We start from the raw sequence: 25,476 nt of genomic DNA on the forward strand, positions 1-25,476 counted from the left end.
ATGTATTCACAGAAATTCGTTTAAACATTGTACTTGAAAGTTATGTAATAGAAACTTGTCATTTTGTATTGATTTAATTCTTATAAATCATTTATCTAATTTATTTCATTATTGTAATTTAAATGTTAACCCTTTAACTGTCCAAGCAAGAAGCTAATGTTGCATTTCTTAACTCCTAATGTCGCTATAGTTAACACGCTCAATGCATTTGTTTTCAATACATCCAATAATTTCTAAAATATCAACCTCTACCAAATGTTTGATATGTTGGTTTGTGGTTTTGTCGGTTATGTCTGCAAGGATAAAATGTAAGACCAATTTATTTAAAGATATAACCAAAATAAAGAATTTTTGACTATTAAATCCTCTTTATTTTCTGAAGTACGCCATAAAATATGTCAAATTCTCATTTAACACATTCACTTGTTTTATTTTATATTTAATAAAATCAAAATCAAGTGTAGTCCTCAATAGGATTCATCCTCCATATTCTGTCAGTTGTTATATGCATGCGCTTGAAATTGTTTGTTTGCAAGTGAAACAACAGATCATTTGTTTTTTCATTGGATGTTTGTGGATGCATTATGGTCAGATGTTTATGTCTGGCTTTACCCAAAGATTCCACACCTCAAGATCTTTAATGTGAATGACATTATTTATGGACTTGTAATGGACAGTAAGGAAGATGCCTCCCTGAAAGATTGAAACTTAATATTTCATTAATGTGTAAATTTTGTGGTCAAGAAAATGAAACAATTTTGTATCTTTTTTTTTTCATTGTATTTACTCAAGAATATTTTGGAAAGATTTGGAATTGTTAAAAAAATAATAAGTATAAGATAGAAATTGGGTTGTTTGATGTTTTATTCTGATAATGGAACTTGAACTGTAAAGGACAATATATTTTTAATTTGTTTATGCTGTTAGGAAAATACCATATACATAAGAAAAAGTGGGCTCAATGTAAACCCAACTTTACCCATTTTCTGAATGACTTCAAAGTATATGTAAATCTTTTAAAACAATTACGAAACAAAAAAGCACTGACAACATGTAATGCTCTGAAAAAATTTAATTTCATGTAAATGTTATTTTACTTTAATGTTTATATTTATATAATATATAATATATATATATATATATATCTTTCAGAAACTATATGAAATGTAATACCTCTCGTTCTTGTGGCATTGAGTTAATAAAAAGAAAAAGGAAAATGCCTTCTAATCAACAACATCTTTATGCTTAAATAAATGTACACATAACTAAATATAATAAATAAATAAATAAAAAAGACTAGGGGTTCTCCTGTAATTTAGACGTTTTTATCAAAGACAGAAGATTTATTGCACTTTTTGTTTACCTTATCTTATTTGTTTTCATTATAGAAAGCACAAAACATTGGTTTCACCTTTAAATATTTTGATTTGTGTGTAGTATTTTGCTTATAATTATTTTAAGTAACGTATTACTTATGTAGGTGATTTGTTCTTTATTTGCACCTGTTTCTTTTTTTTAATGCAAATATGTACTGATAAGTTGTTGTACATTACTATATGTTCAATAAGAAATGTTAGGCTGCAAATAAAATAAATTACAATTTTAAAAGAAATGTTTAATAAACATTTTCCCATTCATTTTATTTTATTTTTTGATTGTCTTAACTATAAACATGCTTTCTCTTGAAAATGTATGACTTTTATTTGTGTTGTTACAAAAACTGGACGATTTTTTCTAGACACAATGACCCAAAATATATCTTCACCGTGCTACAAATGAATATAAAAATTATAACAATATATAATATAATATATGAGGCAATAAATTTCCGAAAAGAAAATTGAAAGAAAAAAAGAAACACCCGAACGTGACATCACAGGAAAATGGCGGCGTCCAGAGAGCTGTGCACCGACCAGCAGGTTACTTATGCTGCTAAAGGACGTCGTCGTGAAGGAAACTCGTCATTTGTAAACGTTATTGTGTAGTTCGATTTGGGAGAGTTTGTTTTGTTGACAGTAAAATGTTTACTCACTTAACTTATGTCAAGCTTTCTTGTTATCATTGCTCACAGACTACATATGTGCTTCACAGCCCTGTGTTTAATACATGAAGTGTCAAACTAACTCTTTTCAATGGCCATAATTAGATGTTTAAACACATTTGCAGTACTGACTTGTGTACTTCTTATCATTGTGTATGAAGACAACACTATTTGTGTTGCATTTTCACCATCAAAAGAAAGGCAGCATAGTTCAAATATCTCATACAGGATCATTAAAGCACAGAAGTACAGTCATAATGTATCAACTGTTCCTAGAGATCAGTGTGGCATAGCTGTGGAGCGCCGCATTGACTGTGCTAGGGACAGATCTTTGAGTCGGGCTGAATGTGAAAGCAGAGGATGCTGTTATTTGCCCCTGCCTCAGTCTGGATTAAGAGGACCACCGTGGTGTTTCTACACAGTCTTCTACCCAGGATACAAAATGGGGCCCATGTTGCCTACAGAACGGGGCCACAGGGCCATTCTCACTCGTTCAGCACCTTCATACCTGCCCCGGGACATCCACACACTGCAGCTAGATGTGATGGCTGAGACTCAGGATCGTCTTCATCTCACTGTGAGCAATTCTTTTTGACTTCTATATGAAATGAGCTCTGTGGTTTTATAGGGGCAAAATATGTAATGCAATACAATTATGGCAAATCAACATTAATCAAGCAGTTATATATTGATGTTATATATATCAGGGGTATTCAAACTCTCTGCTGGAGGGCTGGTGTCCCTGCTGAGTTTAGCTCCAACCTGCCTCAACACACCTGCAAGGGTGTTTCTAGAAAGCCTAGTAAGAGCTTGATTAGGTGTGTCTGATTGGAACTAAACTTTGAAAGACACCGGCTCTTTAGGGCTGAGTTTGGACACCCCTGCTTTATATGATGCTTATGTATCCCCACCGGTCCTACACCTCCCAACCCACTCCGAGCTGGTATCAAACCGGTGGCCTTCCGCATGGGAGTCGGTTGCTCTAACAAGGATGCTAAAGACCATGGCCTCTAGCATCTGTCGCTAGAGCTTCTTTAGAGGTCAGAGGAGTGAGGTTTACTTGCACAGCACTTATGCTGGCCTGCGTTACACTCACCCCCCTATACCTCACTCCCATCCAGGTCATGGCACCAATGTAACCCCGCCGGTCCTACGCCACCCAACCCGCTCCGAGCTGGTATCGAACTGGCGACCTTCCGCATGTGAGTCGGTTGCTCTAACAAGGAGGCTAAAGACCATGGCCTCTAGCATCTGTCGCTAGAGCTTCTTTAGAGGTCAGAGGAGTGAGGTTTACCTGCACAGCACTTACTAGCTGGCCTCCGTTACACTTACAATTAGGTCTGAACAATCATATATCATTTGAGCATCAATATTTTAATGTGTATATCTGCAATAATCAAATCACATTATTATATTATTTCTTAAAAAATGTTATTAAATATTCATTCATTCATTTTTTTGCCTTAGTCCTATTATTAATCTGGGTTCGCCACCGCAGAGTAAACCGCCAACTTATCCAGCAAATGTTTTATGCAGCCAATGCTTTTCCAGCCACAACCCAACACTGGGAAACACCCAGACACTCTTGCACACACTCACATACACAGTGGTCAATTTAGTTTATTCAGTTCACCTGTACTGCATGTCTTTGGACTGTGGGGGAAACCCGAGCACCCGGAGGAAACCCACAGTGCTACTCACTTGGCCACCGTGCTGCCATGTTATTAAATATATTTTAACTATACAATGATAATCATGCTATTTTGATTGTTCATTTTCTGTACTTTAATACTGTTGTGCTCTCGAAAAAAAACATGAAGCACTGTTTAATTAGCGTCAGTTTTAATTTTTCTGGACTTAAGTGCAGCATTTAACACGGTTGATCATTTTTGATTAACAGACTGGAAAAACTTTTAAGGTCTCTCTGGGAAAGTTTTTAAGTGAAGTTTATTTATAAACTAATTTTGAGAGGAGCACGCCCTCATTATGATTGATTGCACCTGGTCCACATTAGCTAACTCTGATTTACCGATCAGACGACTCCTTAACCACTATAAATAACCAAGAAATTAATTCCTGCTTTTATTTTCTCTTGGCTTGATTACTGCAATGCTATTTATATTGGTATACCTAAGAGTTCTATAAGGAACTTGCAACTGATTCTAAATGCAGCAGCCAGAGTTTTAATAAAATTGAAGAAACAAGGACCTTTTACACCAGCATTAATAGAATTACACTGGTTGCCAGTGCACCAAAGGATAGATTTTAAGATTCTTTTATTAGTTTACAAGGCACCACACAACCTGACACCTTCTTACATTTTTGACTGCTTATTAAGATTTAATCCAAGACTTTTGCTACGCTCTTTCTAGAGCTGGACTTTTAGAATTTCACTCTGTAAATCTGATGCCATCTGACCTTTTTTAGCTGTTATGCTCCAAAAATGTGGAATTATATCCCAAATTAAGTGAAAGAAACCCCCAGCATCCATGTTTTCAAGAAACATGTTAAGACACACTTTTTTAAAATTGCATATGAATATGACAGTATGTGAAGTTTTATATATTGCATTTTATATATATATACAGTTGAAGTCAGAGTTATTAGCCTCCCTCTTTATTTGTTTCCACAATATTTTTTTTTAACAGAGAAGATTTTTTTCAACACATTTCTAAACATAATAGTTTTAATAACCCATCTCAATTAACTGATTTATTTTATCTTTGCCATGATGACAGCAAATAATATTTGACTAGATATTTTTCAAGACACTTCTATACAGCTTAACGTGACATTTAGAGGCTTAACAGGGTTAATTAGGTTAACTAGGCTGGTTAGGGTAATTAGGCAAGTTACTGTATAACCAGGGTTTGTTTTGTAGACTATTGAAAAAAATTGCTTAAAGGGGCTAATAATTTTGACCTTAAAATGTTTATTTTTATTTTTATTAAAAACTGCTTTTATTCCACCCGAAATAAAACAAATAAGACTTTTTTTAGAAGAAAAAACATTATTAGACATACTGTGAAAATTTCCTGCTCTGTTAAACATCATTTGGGAAATATTATAAAAAGAAAAAAAAAAATCAAAGGGGGCTAATAATTCTGACCTTAACTTTATATGCATATATGCGTACATATATGCTTTTATCTGAGTTTATAGTTGTTTATCTTGCTTTATTTGTCTATACATTTGTTTTTATCTTTATTTTTTAATTGGTTTATTTTACAATGCTTGTTTGTTATTTGTGAAGCACTTTGAGTTATATGTATGTAGGAAAAGTGCTATACAAATAAATATTATTATTTGTCTATTTATTAAAGATTATAATTAATACAGATCCACTTCATAGAAAATGACTTGATCATCCCAGTCAATCTAAATTAATGAAATCTTTCCAAACATCCAACATACCTCAATTTCAGAATTTTCCAATATCATGGAGCCCTACTTACAATATAACATTATTTTTGTGTAAACCATTATTATGTATGGCTAATCTGTTTATTTTTACAACTGTGTAGAGTATACCTGCTTATCCAATACTTTACTTTCTTAAAGTGGTAGTTCACCCAAAAAGTATGTCATTATTTACCATTTACTCATTCTCCACTTGTTTCAGATTCCTGGGAGTTTCTTTCTTCTGTTATAAGATATATTGAAGAATGTTGAGGAAAAACAGGCAAAGCACATTTAGTTCTTACTATTGATGTCATTGGCTGCTTTCATCCAACATTTTTGCAGAATATCTTGTTTTCTTTTCAATAGAAGAAATAAATTGATACAAATAAGTTTAGAACTACTTGAGTGTAAGTAAATGAAGAGCAAATTTTGTTTGTGGGTGAACTGTTGCTTTAATTTCACTTTACCACAGTTGAAGGATCCTACATCTCCACGATATGAGGTTCCCTTTGTGAAGTCCCAATCCAAAGGCCACAAGAGCATGGAAAATCCACTTTATGATGTTGATTTCCAGCCAGAACCATTTGGGTTTAGTGTACGGCGAAAATCCAATGGCCGTGTTCTGTGAGTGCAGTTCCTTTTGACTTTTTCTGCCATTGCATATGTACATTTTTAGCTTTTACCAATGCCATTATTTCATTCAAATACCTATATGTTTTCATTCAGAATTGTGATTTAAACTTAAAATATTGCAAGTTTATAAAAAATATTTGAGTATAAAGCACTGTTTCTGTGTCATGTGTTCAAGAAAATCATCACTACCCAAGAAACCGCCACAAACAATCAATCAAAAAATGGTTGCTTTAACTTTATATTTAAATGCAGTGGCCTATATGCACACTGACTTTAAATTTTCAGCCAGGCAGCCCAAGTTCTTCCGGTGAACTGACTTTTTATTACAAAATTGTCACATTTAAAACCTGATTTCTTTAAAAACCTGCTATCTTCATTGCCTGATAGATATACGATATGAAATGGGTCTCAGATCGGACAAGAAGCACTGCATTAAATTTCATTTCATTATATTATGTATTTAAAATATGACGGTTATTTTACCCCAGTATTTTCAAAGGATTTTTTTGCTCTTGCCTGCTGATCTTGATGGCGCTAGTGGTTGCAACAGTCTTTTATCTTGTTTTACGCTTGAACAACTGAATGAATGCTTAAGTCTATTTAACTGAATGTAATCTAATTACATTACAACATCGATGCTGTAAAAACAACTTTGTGAAATTAAAAATAGTCGCATTAAGCTTTCACGGGACAATTATCGTCGGCTTTAAAACTCTAGGTGTGCATATAGCCCATTATCCAAAGTTCCATAAAAATAGATTGAAACTATAGCTAACAGTCCATATAGCTGAATGGTAGTGTTACTTTGCTAATTTATGAAATAAGTCCTAAAATAAATAGTCAAATTAATTAGTTTCAGATAAACTATTAATTTTCAAAAAATTATTTATTTAAATAACTTTTTTTAGTATTAGATTTTTATTTATTTTTACCAGGGGCGTCACAATGGTGCAGTGGGTAGCACGATTGCCTCAAGGCAACAAGGTCGCTGGTTCGAGCCTCTGCTGGGTCAGTTGGCGTTTCTTTGTGGAGTTTGCATGTTCTCCCCTTGTCGCGTATATTTCCTTTGGGTTCTCTGGTTTCCCCCACAGTTTAAATACATGCGCTATAGGTGAATTGTGTGGGTGTGAATGAGTGTGTATGGATTTTTTCCAGTACTGGGTTGCAGCTAGAAGGGCATCCGCTGCGTAAAACATATGCTGGATAATTGGCGGTTCATTCCGCTGTGTCGACAGCTGATGAAGGGACAAAGCTGGGGGAAAATAAATGAATATGTAATATTCCAACTTGCCTCAAAACACCTGCCTGGGTGAAGTATACCTAGTAAGACCTTGATTAGCTTGTTCAGGTGTGTTTGATTAGGGTTGGAGCTAAAATATGCAGGACACCGGAGTAACCGGACCTCCAGGAACAAGTTTGGTGATCCCTGTTCTAAGCGTAAGGGCTTATTATGTGGATCTGTCGCCATCTTGTGGATAGAAAACGTCAACTGTCTTTGGTCTTTTATACTATGGCAGGCTTATGCCCTCTCTCAGAAATTGTAAATATTCTAAAATAGGCACTATTCTTAAAAATAAACTGCATAGTTGCAATCTAAACAACTACATTCTCGACTAAAAAAAACCTCAAAAGTACATTTTGTTGTCTAACAGCAGTAATATTTGTCAAACTGTAGTGTCTCTCTGCTTGTTGCTGGCTGTATGTGGGCGGAGTAATACACAAAGGGTAAAGAGGCTGTATGGGTGCTGATATTACTTAAATATCGCACAGCTATCAGCCAATGAGATTCGAGAACCAGACAGAACTGTTGTATATAATATAATATAATATAATATAATATAATATAATATAATATAATATAATATAATATAATATAATATAATATAATATAATATATGAAGGTAAATAGAAGTATTAATCTGCACAATTAAATCAGCACCAATAACTGTCAGACTTTACAGACTAATGATTTTTGGCTTGACACTCGTGCTAACAGTGAAATGTTGCCTTTTTCAACCATTTACCCTTTTGATTGGCATATGTATATTCTGTGGTTATATTTAATCCGCGACAGTGACTTTACTAAATGCGTCATATTCTTTCTTTTCCTAGTCTGAACACTACAATAGGCCCTCTGCTGTTTGCAGATCAGTATCTCCAGCTCTCTACCAGCCTGGCTTCCTCTACAGTCTCGGGACTGGGTGAACATTACACTCCCATCACGCTGGACCTCGACTGGAGCTCTGTTTCATTATGGAACAGAGACATGGCACCACATGTAAGACCGTCACATCTTTTCACATTTTTCTTTAACCTCCTTTTATTTATATTTTAAAATAACTCTTTTTAGAGAAGTGCCAACCTGTATGGCTCCCACCCTTTCTTCCTGGTCCAAGAAGGTGATGGACAGGCACATGGAGTCTTCCTTCTCAACAGCAATGCAATGGGTACAGTTTTCCTGTTCTCCTTTCATGATGTAATATAACATGTTTAATAACTCTAAACACCTGACAATTGCAGAAGTGTTTATGCAGCCTGCTCCAGCATTAACATGGGTGACCATTGGAGGAATTCTGGACTTCTTCATCTTCTTGGGCCCGAGTCCTCAGAGTGTGATTCAACAGTATCAGGAGGTTATAGGTATTAAATAATCTGAATTATTTTGCGATCCTGATGTTTTGATCCCAATATTTGTTAAGATAGTTTCCATATTGTTAAAATAAGTGTTTTATTTTATTTGCAGTCGTAAATTAATTATTTAGACCTTGATATCTGCTCTGTTGACATTTAATGTTAAAAATTCAACTCTACAGTTTAACAAAGGGACTTTTTGTAGTTTGAAATTATTTACTGTATAAAATATAACATATAGAAAAAATAAATCTGTAAAATAACAAAAATTGTACTGGCAGTTTATTACGAAGATTTTGTACTGTAATGTAAACCCAAACAATATATCACCATAATAAAAATGTTCATAAAAGTCACCTTTTTAACTTTTCAAGATTTAAAGTTGTTGGAAGAACGATCCAAGTGCCATGATGCAATTCAAAAGCATAAATAAATGGAGAAAAATAAAAAAACATGAATCACAAAATATCGAAAAATGCTAGTTTACACAGATATTTTTTACTGTGTGGAGGAAATCAGTTCACTTCACATGAACTATTACGAAGGCTATTTTATTTTGCTTGGAAGCACTGCAACTTTGACTGAACTCTTGGATTTTCTAATTTACTTGATCCTAAAGATCTGGGTGATCTGTTGGGTTTGTATTCAGTGAGCATACCTGTTATGTATTGAGGCCATTTAGTGATTTATTGACAAGTAGTAATACTTGAAAATCTTTTCTGAATGTAACTGGAAACCAGTGTAAAGACCTGAGGACAGGTGAGATTTTCTGGTTTTGGTCAGAATCCTAGCTGCAGCGTTCTGGATAAGCTGCAACTGTCTTCTTGGGAAGAACGGTGGTAGTCCATTACAGTAATTTACCCTGCTGCTGATAAAAGCATGAACATTGCGCGGGGGCATTTTGGAAGGGCACTTTCTATCCAAGACTAAAAAGGGCATGTGCACTGCACATGTTGAGCCCTATGTGTGCACGTGCCTGTACATAACGATTTTGATGTCAAATGTCTTTATACAAACATTTTAATTACTTTTACTCACCAGTTGCTTCTTCTCATTGGTCCTCGTGGCAGAAGAAAATGGCATCTGAAAAAATCTTTCAGGGATATTGCTGCATAAATTCCCGGATGTAGTAGTCAACACTGTATTAGCGTTAGGAAAATGTAACTCTGTACGAAAAGGAGGCAAATCAGCTTCCAACACTGAGAGTGTTATTTTATCTTTATCTAACTCTAGAATTTCAACACTTTACTCTGAATTACCTCAACACTCGAAACTTAACACTAATGAATTTGCTGTGTGTCTTTATAGATATTATAATGGACTACTAGTTTCGTCTTTCGTCTTCTTGACACTAGCGATATGGCCTTCATTAACTGCTCACTAGTGTTCTCATTCATGCATCTCTTTCTGACAAGGACAGATCTGTGGAACTCCAATGGAACTTCAGCTTATTGTGTTGTATCTTCTCTGTTAAGGATATCCTATGATGCCTCCCTACTGGTCACTGGGTTTTCATCTGTGTCGTTGGGGTTATACCTCCACCAACATCACTAGGACAGTAGTTCAGCTCATGCGGCAGGCCAAGATACCTTTGGTATGCAAATATAAATAAAACATAGCTGCATAACATATATATGGCAAATGTTTCTGACGGAAACTGAGTTTACTCCACTTTGCAAAACATATAAATGTATATTAAATAGAAAGTCAACAACTATGGAAATGACATATATAGTAAATAGATTATAGTCAATTAATATTATTACTTTGTTTTACGTATTATATACTCATAGACTAAATAGTCATCATTCTTAATATTATTTCTGCAAGGATGGTTTTCACTTTTGGCTACTACCATTACAATATAGCCTTAATAACCTTAAATGTGCTTCTGTAGGATGTACAGTGGAATGACCTTGATTATGCAGACCAAAGAAGAGTCTTTACTTTCGACCCGCAGCGGTTTGGAGATTTGCCTCAAATGGTGGAAGATTTCCATCAGCTGGGGATGAAATATGTGCTCATTCTTGTAGGTGGATGATTTTTTTTATCATGGAAATATTAAATATGATCAACTTGTTGTCTTGTGTTATGTGGTAAAACGTCAGTGTCATATTGAATAAATAAATCTACAAATACATTACAAACCATCAAAACCAGCACATTTGAATCCTTTTTAATGTGTTTTGGGACATTTCTCATTAGGATTGATTTGTTTATTTGTTAAAGAACCAGTATAGTTTCCATTAAAACCAATATGATTTCAAGTGTACATTAAAACCATTATAAAGCCTTTGTAGGTTTCTGTTGTTTTATCAGCAGGGAAATTAGCCACAGGACACAAATCAGCATGTTAAATAACTTGTGATGTTATGCATTAGGATCCAGGCATCAGCAGCGCGAGTCCTCCTGGTTCATACAAACCGTTTGACGATGGACTGAAGAAAGGAGTTTTCATCAACAACTCCACTGGACAGATCCTTATTGGGAAGGTTGGTGTCACACATGAAAGAAATATTACTGTCATTATAACAGATCACAAGATTACAAGATCTATTTTCTTCCAGTGTAGTATTTATAATATTTTAGTCTTTAGGGCATAAGGTGGAAAACATTTCGATTTTGTTCATAATTTAATCAGGTATGGCCGGGTCCGACTGCATTCCCAGATTTCACCAATCCTACAACACAGGACTGGTGGATGGACTGGATCAAAGACTTTTACAACAAGGTACCTGTGGATGGACTTTGGATAGTAAGTATTCATTCATCTTCTTTTCGGCTTAGTCCCTTTATTAATCAGGGATCACCACAGTGGAATGAACTGCCAACTTATCCAGCACATGTTTTACTCAGCGGATGCCTTTCCAGCCGCACCCCAACACAGGGAAACACCCACACACTATTGCACACACTCACATGCATTATGGCCAGTAGTTTATTCAATTCACCTATAGCGCATGTCTTCGGACTGTGGGAAAAAAACGGAACACCCAGAGGTAACCTATGTGAACACGGGGAGAACATGCAAACTCCACACTGAAATGCCAACTGACCCAACCGGTAATTGAATCAGCGACCTTCTTGCTGGGATTTGATCGTCCTACCCATTAAGCCACAAAATAAAAACACATGAAAGGATGTATTATTTAGGAAAATTGTCTGTATTTTGAAGCTGTCGATAATAAGATTAGATTTTAGTACTTAAAGAAAATTTATTTTTATTGATTAAATATTACTAATATTTTTGCATTCAATGTCATTAGACATAAAACAAATGTACATTTTACATGCAAATATCATAGACTGTAAAAGATATGGACATAGTGTCTGTGATGTCACCCATATGTTTCTGAAGGATGCAAATGAAGCTAATAATTTATCTTAAATAAAACAAATACTTTTATGGAGATGGTATATCATTTCACTCACCTGGGAGATGGAGGCCTCATGAAGGGTTTGTGTGCACATTAAAGTGCACACAACATGCCATATCATCTGATAATTGTAGTAAATATTTTCAAAAAGCATCTGACTGTGTAAAGCCACATTGAACAAAACAAAAATACGATGTACATGTCGAAATCAGCGGCTAATCAGCCGGAATTAGCTTCACGAGGGAGAGCGGTAGGTTGCCGCTTGGCAAATATACATAGTTGTTGTTTTTCATCTTATTTTACAAATTAAATAAAACTGTTGTTATTAAATGTTATTTATTTTTTATTTCCTAATTTTTGTTATGTTTTAACAGGTTTTAGGTGTTCTTTTAGGAAAACTGGATTTATAAAATATACAATTATGTTTCAGTCATTTTATTTGTATTTTTGTTTTGTTAGTAACCTAATAACTCATAATAACGGTCCATAATTAGTACACCTAAATTTATATGTTTGGGGTAAAATATTCATTAAACATAAAAAAAAGAGCAAAATGAAGTGAAACAAAAATTATACAATTTTGTTAAAATGTTTAAGATTGTTATTTTCTTTCAATATTTTGCATGAATTTAAATCTATTATCTTTCTATTTCTGAAGATGTTCGGTGACTAAAACATTTTTTGATAATTATATCCATTTAATAAATCTGTTTTGTATGAACCGAAATATATTCACTGAGATATTCATTTTCAAATCTCATTTATGTTGATCACTGTATATAACTTACAGATAACTGCAACTTTTTTCTGTGATTTTCTTGTTTACAGGACATGAATGAGCCTTCAAATTTTGTCCAGGGCTCTGTGGATGGATGTCCTGACTCTGAATTGGAGAAACCACCATATACACCAGGTCACAATACTAAAGTCTTTTTAGTAGAATACTATCACTCTTTCTAGTGATTTAATGTGACATGCATCTGTATTCATAGGTGTGATTGGAGGCCAGTTAAACTCAGGAACTCTGTGTGTGTCCGCACAGCAGTATCTGTCCAATCATTACAATCTACACAACCTCTATGGGCTGACCGAAGCCATCGCCACTCACAGGTCAGAGAAATGCCACTTCAGTTCATAGAAAAACTTTATAAAACACAAATAACAGGGCAGAGTTTGTTGAAAGCAATTTATCTTACCACTAATAGTATGGGTAAATTGAATAAACTAGTTCGTCCATGGTGTATGTGTGTGAATGAGTGTGTGGGTGTTTCCTAGTACTGGGCTGAAGTAAAATGAATGAATGAATGAATGAATGAATGAATGAATGAATGAATGAATGAATGAATGAATGAATGAATGAATGAATGAATGAATGAATGTTATTTAATCTTAAAGGACTTCAAAAGGGCGAGGCAGTGGCGCAGTAGGTAGTGCTGTCACCTTACAGCAAGAAGGTCGCTGGTTCGAACCTCGACTTAGTTGGTGTTTCTGTGTGGAGTTTGCATGTTCTCCATGCCTTTGCGTGGGTTTCCTCCGGGTGCTCCGGTTTCCCCCACAGTCCAAAGACATGCAGTACAGGTGAATTGGGTAGGCTAAATTGTCCATAGTGTATGAGTGTGTGTGTGTGGATGTTTCCCAGAGATGGGTTTTGGGTGGAAGGGCATTCGCTGCATAAAAACTTGCTGGATAAGTTGGCGGTTCATTCCGCTGTGGCGACCCCAGATTAATAAAGGGACTAACCCGACAAGAAAATGAATGAATGGAGTCCTCTTCATTACTAATGTTTCGCACACTTTGTTGCTAAAATACTTGTTTTTGTGCTAAAATGCTTTATGAAATAATCGTAGAACAAATATTTTTGACTGACGCGTACATTATTTTTATTTTTAGATTTAAGATGTTTAGTGAAAGATGCATTTAAATGTGGTTTGATATTTCAGGGCACTGCTAAAAGTGAAGAAAACTCGGCCGTTTGTTTTATCTCGATCATCTTTTCCGGGACTGGGTCGTTTCTCTGCACACTGGACAGGAGATGTGCGAAGTGACTGGGAACAACTGCGCTTTTCAATACCCGGTGAGAGACGATAAACGAAGGTTTCAAAGAGGATAAAAATAAAGTTTAGCTTATTCTTTGCCCTAAGAAAAGAGCTTGTCAGAATTTTCTTATGCTAAAGAAAAAAAGCATGACAAAATATACAGATCACAATGTAAAAAATTTAATATGAATTGTTTTGGAAGTTTAATTTTACTGCAAAATAAGATGAAAAATGACTTTATTTATTTTTGGTTCCTATTAGTAATGCATGTTTTATCTCTGATGTAATGCTGTGTTTTTGTGTGTATGCACCAGCTGTGCTCCTGTTTGGACTGTATGGCATTCCATTAGTGGGAGCTGATGTTTGTGGATTTGGTGGAGACACTAACGAAGAGCTGTGTGTGCGCTGGACACAACTTGGAGCCTTTTACCCCTTCATGAGAAACCACAATGACAGACCTAATGCTGTGAGATAATGCTTAACTTTTGACAATTTTCTAAAGGAATAAATGATATGTATTTTAATTGGCCACTTTATTAGGTACACCTGTCCAACTGCTTATTGATTCAAATATCTAAGGTCTAATCACATGGCAGCAGCTCAATGCATTTAGGCATGCAGATGTGATCAGGATGATCTTCTGAAGTTTAAACCGAACATCAGAATGAGGAAGATAGAAACTTTAAAGTTTGACTTTCTCTTTGAAAAAAGGACAACATATGCTGAAACTGTAGGGTTTGCAACACTCTAATTGCTGTAAATTTACAGTATTAGTGGCAATTTTAGTTGCATATAATACTGTAAAATTTACAAGTGCACTGTAAATGATTTACAACTGTGCTGCTGTTTTACTGGGCTCGTCTGAGTATTTCAGAAACTGCTGATTTACCGGGATTGCATCACTCTCATCTTTAGGGTTCACAGAGAATGGTCATCCAGTAAGTGGGTAAAACTGCCTGAGGTCAGATGAGGTTTAAGCTAATAGAATGGCAACAGTAACTCATTTAATCTGAGGTCTGCAGAAGATCATCTCCGGACACAAAACATATCAAACCTTGAAGCAGATGAGCTACAGCAGCAGCTGAAAAGCACACATGTGACACTCCTGTCTACGGCTAAAACCATCATCAAACCAGGACAATAGAAGACTGGATAAAGGACGAGTCTCTATTGTTGCTGTGATATTTAGATGGGAGGGTCAAATGTGGCATAAGAAAACATGGATCAACCCTACACTCTATTGACAGTTCAGGTATCTGGTGGTGTAATGGAGTGTGGGAGATTTTCTTGGCACACTTTTAGCCTGTTAGTGCCAATTGAGCATGAATAAAACTAGTCTGCAGTCTACTTTGGTATCGTTGCTGACCATGTTCAGTTCAGTGTGTTCATTTCATGACAGGATAATGCACCATGTCACAAAGCTCAAATAAACAACAATATGAGTAATGCTTCCAGCAGCTTGTTGCATATGCCACAAAGATTTAAAATATTGCTGAAGGCAAAAGTTGTAACAAGGGTATTAGCAAAGAGAACCTAATAAAGTGGCCAATAGACACAGTCGAAGACAAAACTTCACTTCCCAAGTGCTGTTTATGGAGAGAAGACTGTTTTCAACATATTTTTAAACTTAATAGTTTTAGTAATTCATTTGTAACTTGTTTTTTTTTTGTATTTGTCATGATAATAGCGCATAATGTTTTTGCTAGTTACAGTGCATCTGGAAAGTATTGATTCACTTTTTCCACATTTTTTAATATTACAGCCTTATTCCAAAATGGATTAAATTCATTTATTTCCTCAAAATTCTACACACAATACCCCATAAAGTGTGAAAAAAGATTTTTTGAAATTGTTGCAAATTTATTTAAAAAAAATAAATAAATAATGAAAAATCACGTGTACAGAAGTATTCACAGCCTTTGCTCAATACTTTGTTGATGCACCTTTAGCAGCAATTACAGCCTGAAGTCTTTAAATATGATGCCACAAGCTTGGAACACCTGTCTTTGTGACTTTTTGCCCATTCCTCTTTGCAGTACCTCTCAAGCTCTATTAGGTTGGAGGGGAAGCAACGGTGTACAGCCATTTTCAGATATCTCCAGAGTTGTTCAATAGGATTTAGGTCTGGGCTCTGGCTGGGCCACTCAGTGACATTCACAGAGTTGTTGTGAAGCCACTCCATTGATATTTTGGTGGTGTACTTTGGGTCACTGTCCTGCTGGAAGATGAACCGTCGCCTCAGTCTGAGGTCAAGAGCACTGTAGGCCACTGTGCTCATTGGAACTTTCAGAGCAGCAGAAATTTTTTTGTAACCTTCCCCAGCCTTGTGCCTCAAGACAATCCTGTCTCGGAGGTCTACAGACAGTTCTTTTGTCTTCATGCTTGGTTTGTGTTTTGACATGCACTGTCAACCCTGGGACCTTATATAGACAGGTGTATGGCTTTTCAAATCATGTCCAATCAGCTGAATGTACCTGAGTGAGCTCAATTTAGAGCTTCATGGCAAAGGCTGTGAATACTTCTGCACAGGATATAAGAGAATTTAAAAAAATGAAAAGCTGCTTTTTTAAGCCTAACTAAAAGCAATAAGGCTTTCTCTAGAAGAAAAAATATCATTAGAAATTCTGTAAAACTGTATTGCATTACTGTAAAAAAATTCTTTCCTCTGTTAAACATCACAGGGGAAATATTTAATAGAATAATTAAAATTCAACAGGGGGACTTGTAATTGTATCTTCAACTTTAATTATTAAAAATACTCCACATTATCAGTAACACATCGCATATTCATGCCATATTTCATACTTCCAGCCTCAGGAGCCATATGTATTTAGTCAGCGAGCCCAGGATGCCATGAGGATGGTGATTAATCTTCGATATTCTCTCCTGCCCTTCCTCTACACACTCTTCCATCACGCGCACACCTCCGCCAGCACCGTGGCCCGCCCTCTCTTCCTTCAGTAAATGCAGTTCAATATCTCTTTATCTGATTCTAGCGGTGATCTCTTTACTGACATTTGCTCATTTCTTTCAGGTTCCCCACTGATCCAGATTGCAGGAGCATTGACAGACAGTTCCTGTGGGGGAGTTCACTGCTCATCAGTCCAGTTCTGGAGCAGGGAGCAGTGGAGGTGATGGCGTATCTCCCCCCGGGGACTTGGTACAGTCTGCACAATGTAATCCTTACTCATATATTATATACCAGCAGAATAAGCTTGGCATGAAATATCATTACAATTTAAAAGAGCTGTTTTCTCCGACTTTTTCATTTTAAGTGAACCAATAATTCTGCATACTGTCAATGCTCATAAAAGTATTGTGTATGTACGTTTCGGTCTCCTGACCTTCATCATACATTTATGCGCATAGAAAGTCAGAGCATATTTACCATATAAAACAATATCTAGTGAATATGACTGATGCAAACCAATCAGTATGTGTAACAACATAACAATCAGGTGTGATCGTAGTGTATGAGAGTGTGTGTGAATGGGAGAGTTCATGTGTGCTTCCCATTGATGGGATGCACCTGGAAGGGCATCCGCCGCGTAAAACTTATGCTGGATAAGTTGGCGGTTCATCCCGCTGTGGCGACTCCTGAGTAATAAAGGGACTAAGCCGAAAAGAAGATGTATGAATGATATTTTAGAACATTACTGTATTTACTTTTATGACAAATAAATGCATACATGATGTGTTAAAAGTGATAGTTCACCCAAAATAAATGAGTCACTATTTACTCACCCTCAGCTGGTTTCAAAACTTTATGAGATTTGTTTTCCTGTTAAACACAAATAATATATGTTAAAGAATGTTGGAAACCAGTAAACATTGACATCCATATTAGGAACAACAAATACCATAGAAGTCAATGGTTACCGGTTTCCAACATTCTTTAACATATATTATTTGTGTTCAACAGTAGAATGAAACATTTGTAACAAGCAGACGGTGAGTAAATAATAAAAGGATTTTCATTTTTAGTCAAACTGTCCCTTTAGTTTACTGAAGCTAAACATTTCCTAGCCTTTTTCAGAGAGCGTGCTCCACATTGTTACATGTGTACATACATATAGTGTGTGATTTGAGTACAGTTTCATTCAAATGATTACTCTTCATCTGATATTAAATATTCTGTGTTGTCATATTCTTTAGGGCCAAACATATTACAGTAAAGGACAATACATTGTGTTTCCTGCTTCGTTGGACACCATCATCGTTCACGTGAGAGAGAGGAGCATCATCCCACAGCAGGTAAAGGGGCCAGACATGACCTAACAATATTTGTAAATCAAATTAAAGGGTTAGTTCACCCTAAAATGAAACATGTTAATAATTGCTCATCCTCAAGTCATTACAATCCCCCGAGATCTTCCTTCCTAATTCAGAACACAAACTAAGATATTTTAGATGAAATGCGAGAGCCTTCATAAGCAAGAAAACGTCAAAGTCCAGAAAAGGAACCAAATACTTTGTCAAAACATTTGATGTGACTTCAACCGTAACTATAAGAAGCTTCTGGAACACATTTGTTCACCATAAAGACTGTACAAATAATCGCCTTCTTTTGTCTTCCATGACAGATCATGGTGCAAATCCACAACACTGATAATATGAGCTTTAAATATGATTAGGGGCCATTTACACATAGCATGATGATAACTATACAAAGCACATTCACACAACATAATCAGGATTATTAAAAAATACAAAACGCCCCTAGACATAACAATTACAATAGAGAAAGAGATCTAAATATTGCTCTGAATGTAAAATAACACCAGAGATCAGACCACAACTGTATTGATAAAGAGGTAGACTCAATTCTGTTAAGTTCATCTTTATTTCTATAGCGCTTTCACAATGTAGATTATGTCAGAGCAGCTTCACATTGAAGATTATAGTGAATTGGAACAGTGTCAGTGCTCAGGATACGGCCTGGTCTGGGAGTATGGAATACTTGAGATCAACTCTTCACAGGCCTTGGATCGCATCTATGGCACTGCATACTCTCTGGGGGCTTCGAGATGAGTATCCCCAGGTGGAAATAGAGAATAAAGAGAATAATTAGCGTAGCTGCTGTTCATAGTGTATTTAAACAAGATGCATGGAGCACATTCATGAATTGTACTACTATATGATGCATTGAGTGTATGCTTTACTAAAAAAGATAGGTCTTCAATCTAGTTTTGATTGTAGCGATACAGAAGGTTGGTTAGATAAACAGAAGCTAGATTATTTAAAGCTTTATTGGTAAGAAGCAATATTTTAAATTCAATATGAAACTTAGCAGGTAGCCAGTATAAAGAGGATAACATTTGGGTGGTATGACCATGCTTGATGTTAAAGAGTCATGAAACCCTAAAACACATTTATATCATATATATCTGTGGCATGTTGCTTAAGACATTATTGTTCGGACACATATATTTCACTATCGAGCGAAATTTTTTAATTTTTTTGTTGTTTAGAGCAAATTCCTTCTGAAAAAACAAGAAATTTTGAAGCAACGTCACAACCATGAGGTAAACATGCAATGTCTGGGTGGTAAATGGGCGCCAGTACACAGTGATGACATCAGGTTTTCAGTGTTCCTCTGCATTAAATGCAAAATCGATTGATTATAAGCCCGGGAAATAGTCGTTAAAAAATACACGGAAGTTATGCAAGCCAGGGAAGTAAAAATCAAAAGCACCCTCAGTACCCAACCACCCACATCCACAGTGCTAGTTTCTGAGTCTTTGTGTTGCCTCTTTTGTAGACATTGTGAAAAAGAATTTGTCTTTTTTATTCCGTTACTACTCTGACTGTAATCGCTAAATTCACGGTTTGATTTTACTGATTACATGACCTGGATTCACTGGTTAGAGGCACTAGTGGCAAACTGAGGACATCTGCTGGTTACAAGGGGGTGGAAGGGCATCCGCTGCGTAAAACATATGTTGGATAAGTTTGGCGGTTCATTCCGCTGTGGTGACCTCTGATTTATAAAGGGACTAAGCTGAAAAAAAAATGAATGAATGAATTATTGTTCATTAGTGTAAATGCAAATATATTTTTGGCATGTTTTTAGTTATTATGATTGGTGTGAATGGGCCTTCACAGTTGAAACCCTGAAGTCAGAGGGGTTGTTTTGATTGGTTCCTCTTTTTTTGGACTTTGAACATCTTGGGACTTCATATGGAGGATGAGAGCTTTCAGATTTCATGTAAAATATCTTATATTGTGTTCTGAAGATGATTGAAGGTCTTAATGGATTGGAATAACATGAGGATGAGTAATTAAAAGCTGATATTTTCATTCTTGCCTAACCCTGTAAAACCCTGTAGCAAACAAATTTTTAGTTAGAACTTTTTTGCTATCTTGTTTCTCAGGCTCCTGCTCTGACCACTGCAATATCTCGCAAAAACCCTTTCACCCTAACGGTGGGACTGTCAGTGGGAAATTTGGCCAAAGGAGAACTTTTTTGGGATGATGGAGAAAGTCTGGATACTTTTGAGCGGGGAGATTATTCATATCTTCTCTTCTTTGCTGAAGAGGTAGGAAACAGGGTGAAATAAAATATTAAATAAGCTAAACAACACAATTCTTGAGTTTTTTGGGGGGACTGCAAAAAATTCTGGCTTCTGTCTCATTCAGAATAGCAGTGACTTTGTAGCGGCCTTTCACTCTGGGTGGTGACCTGCTTCAAACGCAGCAGCAGTGTTGCCAAATTGGAAATGTCAAAGTATGATACCAGAACCTCAAAATCATTGTATTTGGAGGAACATTATCGTACACAAGTCAAACAGAGAGTATAAAGATATTATCTAGACAAAAAGCTCTTTGACACAACGTGCAAATGACCACAATACGTAAAAAAAAAATTCAAACTCCACCTACGAGTCGCTGTCATTGGATACCTGCATGTTGCCAGATGTATAGGGATTCATTTTGTGGTACAAATTGGACAGCAACAAAGTGCTGCTTGGCTTGAAAGCAGTGCACCCTTCTGAATTTTTAACACACTCTCAGGTGTGCACGAGCCCATTCAGAGTGTCTGAGTGAATGAGCCGATTTTGTGGCTTTGTTTTGATGAGATTAACTTTGGAAAAAACATGTTTATGTGAAGCATTTGAATGTGAAAATAAAACGAGAACATCAAGGGCAAACTCCCCTTCTCATATCCTTTTTAGCACTACTTTTTAAAACTTTATTGCTTAAACGATTGGCCTGACGATATAACCTGAAAACTACTGACCTATAAGCACCGCGGGGCAGGAACGTTAACTTGTGAGAGAGAGCCATTCTCCACGTTGATTGAATGAGAAAATGTTATGCAAGATGAGATAGAAATCGTCCCTAACTCCACGTTCTCCTCACAGACAGTAGACAAAAAATACAGCTAGATCAATAGTTATAGAAGCCCCAAGATTGCAATGAAATTAATTTGAAATACCGTAAAATTCTGAAATTATCGTACATTATTGTATTTTTTACATTATTGATCATACAGAGGTCGAAATTATCGTACAAATATGATAAATATTGTATGTCTGGCAACGCTGCGCAGGGGTGTGTAGGTATATACAGCACGAATACAACCGGCCTCTGAGTGAGCTGAGAGAGGATCATGTGAGCTCTACTGGTGTTCCTATTGGCTGTCACTCAAGATAGTCGCTCTTCATTTGCATAAAGTTGAAGGATTCTCAACTTTTTTGCGTTGCTCGACACCCAAACCTGATCGCCAACGGTCACTCTCAGTGTTGCCAGATCCTTAATCAAAATTAGGAAAATTTGGGCAGTTTTGCAACAGATCGCCTGCCCACGTGTTCTTGATTGTGTTGTCGTCGCTGTTGGAATCGATTAGCTACATCTGGAGATGAAATGAACGATTGCTTGTTGCTTTTGCCACTGCGAAACGCTTTTAGTGTTAATGAGGCTTTCCACACAATCGATTTGTGTTAGGACATGAAGGAATGAAGTTAAATGACTAGTTTTTACAAATTGAAGTCGATTGAGCATAAAACAATTAAGTCGTCTCAAAAAAAACTCAATAATTGTGTTGTGTCAGCTTATTTTATATAAGTAGTTTGAACAAATAGCAAAACTTAATTTTTCTGAGTGTAAAATTTGTAAACATGTTGGGAAACACTTTATTTTAAAAGTCTGCTATAGACATTCTGTGAATTATAAGTACAACTTCAACTACCAGTGGTTAGACTATTAGTAGATTGTCAACTTAAAGGGACAGTTCACCCTAAAAATTTAATTTTCTGCAAATTTACTCAGGTCATCAAAGGCTTACCAAAATATTTAGTATTTTTACTGTGTTATTAAAACAGTATATAAATGTTACTCCAAAATAAAACTTCATATGTGTAATCCTAATATATCTTCAAAATGCCAAAGGTGCAATGCAGCTGAATGTAGTTAGCTGCATACAGTTGAAATCAGAATTATAAGCCCCCTTTGACTTTTTTTTCTTTTTTAAATTTTTCCCAAATTATGTTTAACAGAGCAAGGAAATTTTCACAGTATGTATGATTATATATATATATATATATATATATATATATATATATATATATATATATATATATATATATATATATTTTTTTTTTTTTTTTTTTTTTTTTTGGAGAAAGTCTTATTTGTTTTATTTCAGCTAGAATAAAAGCAGTTTTTAACTTTTTAAAAACCATTTTAAGATCAAAATTATTAGCCCCTTTAAGCTATATAATTTTTTTTTCGATAGTCTACAGAACAAACCATCGCTAAAACAATAACTTGCCCAATTACCCTAACCTGTGCCTAGTTACCCTAATTAACCTAGTTAAGCATTTAAATGTCACATTAAGGTGGATACTAGAGTCTTGAAAAATATCTAGTCAAATATTATTTACTGTCATCATGGCAAAGATAAAATAAATCAGTTATTAGAAATGAGTTATTCAAACTATTATGTTTAGAAATGTGTTGAAAAAAAATCTGCTCTTCATTAAACAGAAACTGAAGAAAATAAACAGGGGGGCTAATAATTCTGACTTCAACTATATGCTTTGGAGTAGTCCTGTTTTGTCAGATTTTTGGGGAATATATATCAGGACACCCCTGAACTAGATGCATCTCATCATAAAAAAAATACTTCACACTTCTGTCTGGAACGGCTGGGAATAAATTGAATCATGTCACTCTCCAGCTACAAAGCACTGGATCAATGAACTCATTTCCTACTGTATACTTACTGTTCAGTGTCAGAGGATCACAATGGACTTTTGAAAAAAATGGGGACCTTTTTCTGGTGTATCTTCCATTTCTTAGTTGGTATTTTTATTATTATTTATTTTATGTAGTTTTTTTTAATCTCTGATATTTAGTTTTTTTTTCTTTCTTTATTTGTTTTTGGTTAAGTAAAAAAAAGTATGTTAATCTTTTTTACAATATGATTTGTTTTTTTTTTTTTCAGGAAAAAAGAATATATTATTAATATTTTACAGTTATAGATTTTATCTTTCATCTATTTAGAACACCACCTGAAACCCGACAAAATAAAAAAGAAGATGAAGGCTTGACGTTGTGTTTAATATTTTGATTTTATGTTTCATTTCTGTCTGTAGTCATATGTGGTCAGTAAACCGATCAAATTAAACGGATCTCTTGATGGTTTGGTCCTGGGGGAAGTGCGTGTTTTCGGGGTCCAGACTCCACCTACTGCCGTATGGGCCAACGGACAGAAAGTTCCTGACTTCTCATACAGATTAGATACCAAGGTCGGCAACAGCTTTACTTTAGTGTCGATATTTTGGTTTACTTCTGTGTAATTTAGTATGTATATTTGCATTATAAAATTTATTTTTATTTGTGCAAAATTAAATTTTGTGTGTGTGTGTGTGTGTGTGCGTGCGTGTTTTTTTTTTTTTTTTGCAGGTTCTGACAGTAGCTGGTCTGGAACTACCAATGACTGCCAAGATCACAATACAGTGGAGCTGATAAAAAATCTACTTAATGTTCTGTACTTATTCAGATGCATATTAATCCAATACACCTAAGAAGCCATGGCTTACAGTGAATTTATAACTGCCTAACAATGACCTTTAGCTGTTACAAGTTCACGGGATCTTTCTATTGTACATTGTAATTTAAAAGTGCATAAAAAATAATGTTTATTTTTATTCAACGTTTTTAATGCTTTTATTGTTGTAAGCTAATAATTAGCATATTCCATAGCTATACTATTTATTTTATTATAAATATATCTGATATAAGGAATAATGATTCTTACTATTGTTGTTCTTTGTTTTACTGTATTATTACATTAGTAAGAGTAGCAGTAAAATATGGTCTATTTCATAGACCAAATATCATAGACCGAATTTTATAGTTTTATACATGCTGCCTTCACATTCTGAAGTGTAGCCTATTTTATTTTACAGAAGGATTTGTTCATACACTCTCAGAAATAAAGGTACAGGAGCTGTCACTGGGCCAGTACCTTTTCAAAAGATACATATTTGTTCCCAAAGAGTCTACAGTGGTACCTCAAATGTGCATATTAGTGCTCAAATGTACTTAAAAAGCACCTTTGATGTACCCCTGTGGACTCTTTGGGAACAAATATGTATCTTTTGAAAAGGTACTACCCCAGTGACAGCTCCTGTACCTTTGTTTCTGAGAGTGTACAGTACATCCGGAAAGTATTCAAAGCGCTTTACCTTTTCCATATTTTTTTATGTTACAGCCTTATTCCAAAATGGATTAAATTCATTTACTTCCTCAAAATTCTACACACAATACTCCATTATGACAATGTGAAAAAAGAGTTATTTAAATTGTTGCAAATTTATTAAAAATAAAACCTGAAAAATCACATGTTCATAAGTATTCACAGCCTTTGCTCAATACTTTGTTGATCACCTTTGGCAGCAATTACAGCCTCAAGTCTTTTTGAATATGATGCCACAAGCTTGGCACACCGGTCTTTGGGAATTTTTGCCTATTCTTCATTGCAGTACCTCTCAAGCTCTATCAGGTTGGATGGGAAACGACAATGTACAGCCCTTTTCAGATCTCTCCAGAGGTGTTCAATAGGATTTCTTCGAAGGTCTACCGACAATTCCTTTGTCTTCATGCTTGGTTTGTGCTTTGACATGCACTGTCAACCCTGGGACCTTAAAGTACCTGAGCTCAATTAAGAGCTTCACGGCAAAGGCTGTGAATGTGAATGTACAAGTGACTTTTCAGGTTTTTTATTTGTAATAAATTTGCAACAATTTCAAAAAACATTTTTTTCAGATTGACAGAATTTTGAGGAAATAAATTAATTTAATATATTTTGGAATAAGAATGTATTAAATGTGGAAAAAGTGAAGCTCTA

General features: G+C 35.3%; 1 protein-coding gene across 6 annotated transcripts; it reads left to right on the top strand.

Moving 5' to 3' along the window:
* Nucleotides 1-1,867: 1,867 nt before the first annotated feature.
* gaa (alpha glucosidase) lies at nt 1,868-25,229 on the top strand. 6 transcript variants are annotated; one of them, XR_223280.6, is made up of 19 exons: nt 1,868-2,618; nt 5,916-6,067; nt 8,189-8,354; nt 8,427-8,523; nt 8,597-8,716; nt 10,183-10,301; nt 10,605-10,736; nt 11,089-11,199; nt 11,349-11,462; nt 12,913-12,997; nt 13,077-13,194; nt 14,025-14,158; nt 14,435-14,586; nt 16,932-17,080; nt 17,155-17,280; nt 18,276-18,374; nt 20,495-20,659; nt 23,720-23,872; nt 24,030-25,229. XR_223280.6 is itself a non-coding variant. In XM_073944281.1 (19 exons), exons 2-19 carry the CDS (start codon nt 5,985-5,987, stop codon nt 24,090-24,092), a joined length of 2,202 nt encoding a protein of 733 aa, XP_073800382.1. In that variant the 5' UTR covers nt 1,868-3,243; nt 5,916-5,984; the 3' UTR covers nt 24,093-24,391. The 6 variants fall into 6 exon arrangements, 4 of the variants coding, with proteins under 4 accessions (XP_073800382.1, XP_001921957.2, XP_073800384.1 ...); XM_073944281.1 differs by having other exon boundaries at nt 1,868-3,243; nt 17,155-17,296; nt 24,030-24,391; XM_001921922.6 differs by having other exon boundaries at nt 17,155-17,296; nt 24,030-24,391.
* Nucleotides 25,230-25,476: the final 247 nt, after the last annotated feature.

The sequence above is a fragment of the Danio rerio genome, chromosome 3, assembly GCF_049306965.1.
Source record: "Danio rerio strain Tuebingen ecotype United States chromosome 3, GRCz12tu, whole genome shotgun sequence".
Lineage (NCBI taxonomy): Eukaryota > Metazoa > Chordata > Actinopteri > Cypriniformes > Danionidae > Danio > Danio rerio.